Source organism: Lipotes vexillifer, unplaced genomic scaffold, assembly GCF_000442215.2.
Source record: "Lipotes vexillifer unplaced genomic scaffold, Lipotes_vexillifer_v1.1 scaffold1285, whole genome shotgun sequence".
Lineage (NCBI taxonomy): Eukaryota > Metazoa > Chordata > Mammalia > Artiodactyla > Lipotidae > Lipotes > Lipotes vexillifer.
This window is the reverse complement of record NW_006796211.1, coordinates 743782-751666: the sequence shown is the minus strand read 5'-3', so window position 1 is coordinate 751666 and position 7885 is coordinate 743782. Positions and strand designations below refer to the sequence as shown.

General features: G+C 50.0%; 1 protein-coding gene across 1 annotated transcript in view; it reads right to left on the bottom strand.

Moving 5' to 3' along the window:
- Positions 1-588: 588 nt before the first annotated feature.
- Positions 589-7885, bottom strand: part of MORN5 (MORN repeat containing 5) — a 34019-nt gene continuing 26722 nt past the window's right edge. The window contains exon 5 of the mRNA XM_007468357.1: positions 589-790. Within this exon, the coding sequence (XP_007468419.1) occupies positions 711-790 (80 nt within the window). The 3' untranslated portion in view covers positions 589-710. The remainder of the gene's footprint in view (positions 791-7885) is intronic.

Sequence of the window (7885 nt, the reverse complement as noted above, 5' to 3'; positions counted from 1 at the left end):
TGCTTAGGGTAGGAAGCTCAGATAGGGAAGCTTCAGAGAGGAAGAGGCAGTCCTGGGTAATCATTTCTGGGCTTACAGGAAGATACCAGCTGTGAGCCTGGGCACAGTCATCCTGTCCTCCTGCCCTGTGAAATCAAGACTGGTAAGGCAGGCAGCTTGTAGTAAACAAACAACAAGCAAAAAACAGCTGGGCTTTATCTTCAGGAAGACTCGGATTCAAATGCTGTGTGACCTAGGGCAGGTCACTCAGTTTCTCTGAACCTCAGATTTCCCATCTCTAAAAGGTAATGCTAAGCCCTTTCTTACAAGGCTGTTGTGTGGAGCTGAGATAACATAACCACACTGCCCGCACACATGAGTTGCTCATTCAATTACATTTGTCTATCATAAGGTGATGGCTCTCAAACTTCCATATGCGTAAGAAATACCTGAGAATGCAAACTGCTAGACCCGAGTCTCAGCGATTCTGATTAGCAGGTACTAGGGTGGGGCCCAGGAGCTAGTTCACAATTTTGTCCAGGTGATTCTGATGCAGGTGGAGTGAGGGTCCCGCTCCAAGAAATAGTCTAAGGAAAGTACACTTAGGGCCACTGATGGCAGAAAGCGTTTATTCCTGAGTCAAAAGTCAGGTTCTAAAACTACAGCCTGCTCCCTGGGCCAGCCAATGCCAGGGGCACAGAAGGAAGCTTGTGACCGAGGGGGCTTAGCGCTCACGGCTTGGGCTTAGGACCCATGGTCTCGTCCCAGCCCTTCCGACACGTCCGGACGATCCACTCGTGCTCGTCATCATCTGCAAGAGAGGAGGAGGGAGAGGCGGTCATGCCCTGCGCCGGGAGCCCCCAGGCAGGATCTTGGGGCTGGGGTGCATGTTGGAGGTGGACCTTGCTGACGGAGCCAGGCACAACGTGGATGGGCCGCTCTGAGCTGGGCCCGTGCCCAGTGTGACATCCACCAACGTCACCCCCGGGACAGCCGGTCGAGGCCTTCGTTTCTTTTCTGGGCTTTCCATTCTGGACGCTTCAGAGAACCTGCGGTTTCCCAGGGGGCTGACACCCTCTGTTTACCCAGGTCCTTTCGGTGGGGAGAGGAGAGGAGGATCTGGGGGTCCTGTAGGCCCACATGCATTTATCTCCCTTAACTTAATCCTCATGACCACCCGATGGCAGCAAGCCCGCCTTTCTGCGGATGGACTAACAGGCTCAGAGGATGAGTCGCTAGTCCACAGCCCCAGTGTTTGTACGTGGGAAAGCCTAGAACCTGAGCCCCGGGGCTGTCTGAGTACAAGGCCTGTGCTGTTTTTAAACCTCAGAGAGAGAGAGATGAGTGGGACACATCCCTTAGTCCACAGCACACTCTGTGCCAGGCCCCTCTGCGGGCTGACTCTATTTTCATTTTTCCCCTTTATCCTCCAAAGCCACACCCAGCCCCTACCCCCACCACGACAGAGACCCACTCCAATGGCGGGATATATACCCCTAAAAATGCACGTAGCTCTGTAAAATATGTACTGTTGTTTTGTGTGCGAATGTGGTTTCAATTTACATAGATGGCATTGTGCTGTGAATTTCATTGTGCCTCACTTTTTTCACTCAACACTACATTTTCAAGATCTATTCTTGTTGCGACGCGGACATCTAGTTATTTGCTCCTGACTGCTGCCTAATATTCCATGGTGGGCTTCCGTCATGTTGTACTACCCATCCTCCCAGGGCTGGACACGCAGGTTGCCTCCACCTCCAGTGACCGGGAATGACGCCGGGACAAACGTTCTTGGGTCCATCCCTTCGTGGATACGTGGGAGAATTTCTCTGGGATTATATTCCAGGAGGAGGGTTTCGGAGCCATGCACATAGTTCATTCCCCAGGACTCCCAGCGAAGCCCGTGTTTTTTTCCCCAGCACCGCAATGCCTGCCTGCGGTCCTTCCCTCGTTCCTGCCTTCCCTCTTCCTGGGGATAAAGAGCCCCGGCCCAAACCCCTGCCCTCGAGCAGCTGTCCTCAGGGCGCAGCACCAGAGTCTCTTGCTTCCTACCCGCACCCCCTGCATAGCTCAGTGCCTCCCGCCCGAGAGAGGTGGGAATATGGAATTACTCACCCTCCTTGGGTGCAAAATGGCAGAAGCTAGACATAAAAGACACTCGAGAGCTGAAACGTAGAGGGCCTGAGATATCCTACCCTCCGAACCAGAGCTGCCTGCCAGGAGCCCTTTCCTCTTCTGTGACAGCACCACTCCCCGGCCCAGGGAGACAAGGCTTATTGTCAGCCTACTGTGTTCTCTGTAATTTACAAACGTCAATCTCACTGAGTTTTCTGTGAGAGCCCAGTAGGGTAGGAAAGATGACCTCCACTTTACAGAGAGGACAAGCCTTACCTCGTGTCCACGGCCAGCGGAGTTTAAGCCAAGGCTCATCAGACCCCAAAGCCTGACTTTTCACCCCAGGGCAGGCCTGACGGTGCCAGAAGGCGAGGCTGCCCCACAGAGCCGGCCTCCTCTGTCCGCCCCCCCACCCCGACCCCCATTAGTTCTTTGTCTGTGACCTCAGGAGAAAGGCTCTCTGCCTGCACGCTCTGGCCTTTGAGGACTGCCCTCAGCAGCCGGTAGGCCTCAGTTTCCCCCGGGGAGGCTGCGGGGGAATCCGCACCTGGCTGTCAACCCCGGGGGGTGGGGTGAATGGTGGGCGTGGAGAGCGGTGGCACACAAGGAGTTAAGTGCTGGTGAAGCCCCACTTTTGCCACACCGAGAGCAGCCTGGTTGATAATTACAGTTCTGAAGTCTCCGGGCTATTCGAATCAGTGCAGCTGCAACCTCTTCAGTGGTAACCCTGAAACCAGACCAACTGGGTTTATTGTGCTGAACCAGTCCTCAGGCCCCTCCCTGACGGTTACAAATTGACAGCAATGGACTTAACAGCCCTCTTCACTACCCCTTTCACTCTCTACCTGGCCGCTCAGTCACCAATTTGAATGACAGATGCCTCCCCTCCCAGCAGCTGCTCCCCAACCCTCCCCTCCACCTCCTCTGTGCCGCGAGGCGGCTCCCCTGTCCCTGCCACGCCAGGGTGAGGCTGCCCAAGCACGTTTCATCAATATTTAAAATGGAATTAAACCTGCAGCTTTGATTAATGCCTCCCAGATCCTGGCAGTTGTGATTACTATTTTGCAAATTGCGATTGTTGGAATATGTTAATATGATTGTCTGAGAACATCTTCACCTTCTAGGATAATTTTCCCCCTTTTTCGGCAGGACGAGATGGGGAGAGGAGGGGAAAAAAAGATGGGGGAAAAAACACCCCGCAAACTCTTTAATCAATTGTAAATTATTACCCTCGGCACAATTGCCGGTGGTTCAGAGGAAGGGGAGGGAGATTTCTGGTTTGGTGCATTTATCTTGAAAAGTTTTGGCCCCCACTGGCCCAGTAATTCCACCCTGGGATGTTATGGGAATAATCTGTTTGTCTCGGTACTATTTAGAATCAAGAAAACTGAAATAACCTATGCTTCTAAAAACAAGAGGATGATTACTTTGTTGTATATTCATTCATTTAACAAATAATTTCTAAACACTGACTGTGTGCCAGGCATACTGCTAAGTTTGGGGAGCGGGTGGGAGACACCATGTGCCACATGAGGATTTAGCAGCCACTGAAAAAATATGGTTAGGAAGTCTGTATAGCAACATAGGAGGAATGTTTTTGATATTATAATAAGCAAAAAAAAAAAAAAGGTGGAAGGAGGTAAGAAACAAAATTACATAGTATAATCTGTGTAAAAATTGTGCACAGAAGAAAAATTAAAAATAATAAATTGAACGTGAATAATGGTCAGCTCTGAGCAGTGGGGATAGAGAGGTTCTTCTGTTTTTGGTATTTCCCAAATCTTTCATTAATGTGTATCCACAATAGAAAATAAAAATAATCATTGGCTTTTTTCCTACCCTCTCATTTATTGCCTTGGTAATTTCATGCATTTTAGTAAATGAAGTAAAATGTTTCTAGGTTCCTAGAAACACCAATAGGGTTATTGAATTTCTAAAAAGTAAAAAAATGTTGGTAAAAATGCATAAAAGTTGGAGAATAGACAAATCTCCTGCACAGAATAATTCCAGACAATTTATGTGGATAGTCTGCCATCAAGGAGATGGGGCATAACTCCCTATTCCTTAGATGTGGGCTGCATAGTGATTTCCTTGTAAAAAGGACAGTATAGGAAGGGGGTAAAGAACCAAAAGAAGAGTAACTTTTCAATGAAGCAACCTGACAAACACACCTCATCCAAGTGATCAAGGTCAACATCAGCAGTGATAAGCCGTGTGGATAGTGTATAGCCTTGATATGATGAAAATGGCACTTACCTCTGTGGTCTTCCTCCCCCAAACCCACAACCCCAGTCGAATCATGTGAAAACCATCAGACAAATTTCCAATCAAAGGACATTTTACAAGACACTTGACCAGTACTCCTCAAATGTGTCATCGAAAACAAGGAAAGTCTGAGAAACTCTCACAGCCAAGAGGATCCTAAGTGACAACTAAATGTAATGTGGTGTCATGGGTGGGATCCTGGAACAGAAAAGAGACATTAAGGAAAGATGGAGGAAATCTGAATGAAGTATGGGCTTTAGTTGTTTTTATTTAGTTAATAAAAATATATCGATATTAATTCATTAATTGTGACAGATGCATGGTACAATGTAAGATGTTAATAATAGGGACACTGGATGTGGGGTATAGTGGGAACTCTCTGTACTATCTTTTCAATAATTCTGTATATCTGAAATTGTACTAAAATAAAATGTTTATTTTTTAAAAATGCCTGAAAATCCAGTGTGCTCTGTAAAAGGTGAGATTATCATGTTCTCCAAGAGGAGTGGAAACCTTTTCACATACCCAACCATCCAAAATAAAGTCCTTCACGCCCTTTCCTCTGTCCTAGGCCCTGCACTTCACAATTTATGATTCTACACAAATATGGAGAACAAATTCGTGGTTACCAGTGGGGAGAGGGAAGGGAGGAGGGGGCCATACAGGGGTAGCGGGGGGAAAAGGGTTATTATGGGATTATATGAAATCATATGTATGAAACTTGAAAATTGTAAAGCACTATAGAACTTAAAGAATCTTTCATTCAATAAAAAAATTTATGCGCCTACACTTACTTGCAGATTTCCTTATATAGTTTTCTCTCCCACCGGGCTGTAAACTTAATGCAGAGACTATGTCTGCCTGTCGACCACTGGACCCAGCGTGCCGTAGGCAACCAACAACTGCTTTGCCAGTTGAAGTCTGGAATAAGTCTGTTGCCTTCTGATTTGTCTTTGATTGCTATCAACAAACATTCCTGACACCTATTTCTTGGCATTCATGTCTCATCTCAAATGTCACTTCTCAGTGATCCCTGATATCCGGTGTTCATTTTATCTCCTTCAGGGCGTATGCCTCTTGCTGCAATTTTTTTGTTTATTTACATGTTGTCTGTCTCCCCATCCACACTACAAGCTCCAATGAAACAGGGCCTTGTCTGTTTCTTCACTGTGGCATCATCAGACCAGTGTCTGGCACACAGGAGTGCTTAGCCCACATCTGTGGAATGAATGAATGAACGATTAAATCAACAAGCTCAATCCTGTGGCCAGCCCTGTGCCTGGTGCTGGGGGACAGAGGGGACTGAGACCCAAAGGGCTGACCCAGGCACTCTTCTTTGGCTTAATCTGTCTGCTCTTGGGGCACAGAGATTTCTTTATTCTGGTTCTCAAGCTTTGGAAGCGACCTCGCTGCTCCCTGCATCCCCTCCCCTGCTGCCCCCAGTGAATCTCACCAATCACTAGGAGAGCTGGGCTTCTCACAGAGAAGAAAAGGAACTTGCAGCAAGAGAGACCCCAAATCTGACCACAGGCCACCCAACTGAGAAACTTTCCCTGTGAAGGTTCCCCACTCCTTTGCCTGGACCTTAAGAACTTTCCAGCCTGCCTCCCTCCCCAGCTGTGAAATGCAGCTACCCTGACGTGACGAAGTCGCCCACAGGCATGTGTTCAGTGCCCCTATGCCTTTGTACAAGCTGCTCCAGGGAGCGGGGGACACCCTTCCTTTCAGGACCTGGTTCAGGTGCAGGGCCTCTCAGAGCTCAAGAGAGGCCCAGGGCACTTCCCATTTCTGGACCTTAGTGAATATAAAAGTGAAGAAAGGCCTAAACATGAGTATAACAATTGCAATATATTTTAAACATGTACGTTTGACACATTAATTCTTTCAACACAAACAACCCAATGTAACATAGATGTGTTTTTCTAGGATTTCTCTCAAAGAAGTAGAAATACACAGTGCATTAAAGACGGAGTGGTCAGGAAGCAGGGCTGCCTGCATGAACATGGGTTTCTTTCAGGCCTGTCACAGTCCCAGCTTCAGGCACCTGATGAATGTGTGTCCCCCTGGCCATCCTCCCCCGCCATGGGCCCCGCCTGGATGTCACCTTCCCTGACCCAGGCTGCGGTCATGGTCATGGTCGCCCCTACCAGCCAAGGGGAGCCATGATCAATTCACTCTTCAGAGCCTGGCGCAGATCCAGCACTTAAAAAGTATTTAATAAGTATATTAAATATACTTATTTAATATGGATGAATGAATAAAGAAATGTAAATTTGGGGACATAAAAGTTAATAAGTTTGCTCTGTGGGATTTAGAAAAAGGGGGAAGAATTTCTTCCCCACCCTCAGCCGACGGAGCTGAGAGGGCAAAGCAGACATGCCAAGGGCGGGGCCAAGGCCAAGGCCGGGGCCAAGGCAACCCGCTGCTGTTTCCTTTCCTGTCTCCAGGCCACGGACCGAGCAGCCCCACCACATGGGGAGGATGGGTTGTCTGGGCTCACACCTGGGCGCGGGCCACACTCCGGAAGCTCAAAGCCCTGACTGGCCTGGGGCCCCACGGTGAGGGTGGGAGGGGCAGTCCCGCACAGGCCACCAAGCAGGGCCCAGGTCACCGAGAGTGTCATTCGTGCAGCCTGCAGGTCGGTGCGGTGCTGGGGGAAGAGTCCTGAAAGGCGGATGGCACATGCAACACGGCGTTGGCTCCCCTGACGGCTGGCAGGGAGGCGGTGTGGCGCAGTTGTTAAGGGCGCGAGCTTTGGAGCTCGGCCGCCACTAGGTCAGAGACCTTGGGCAGATGGCCTCGCACCTCTCTGGGTGTCATTTCCTCATCTGCGGAGGTGCCTGCCTGGAAGGTTTCCTGGGAGGATCAACTGAGGTCATTCCCGAAAAGTGCTTAGCACGGTGCCTGGTGCGCAGCAAATGCCCAAACCAAAGAAGCCAGAAGCTGTATTTGCAAGGTGGAACTTCAGGGCCCCTGCAACTGCACAGCATAGGCTGGAGGGAGTTCAGGGTCCTTTGTGAGCCCTGCCGCCATCTTGCTGGGTGATCTTGGACGAGTCACTGCCCCTCTCTGAGCCGGCTCCTTGTCTGTCCAGTGGGTTTAACCAGACCTCCGGCAGAGGGCAGACTGGGGACTGGCAGGGCTGAATGGCCCTAGGTGGGTACCCAGGAAGTGTGAGCTCGGATCATCATTTCGATGGGCCTTTAATTCCCAAACTGGGTACCTTCCAAGGGGTGTTCTTAAGGAATTCAGCAGCCCTGGAACTTCTGGTTCCCTGTGGGGGCAGAGGGAGGCGCTGGGGAGGCGGAGGTCTTTACACAAGGATCAAGAGCCACAGCTCAACTAGTGCTTTTGTTCAGAGCGAGGGGCAGGTTGGGGCAGGCGAGCACAGAGGGGGCAAACGGGCCAATTCAGGTCATCAGGCACCCGCAGGCCAGATGTCGCTAGCGCATGGCACACCTTTGGGCCAAGCACATCTGCAGCGCCCACCTGGTGTGCGGGCGCCTCGGGTGGAGACAGGGAAAGA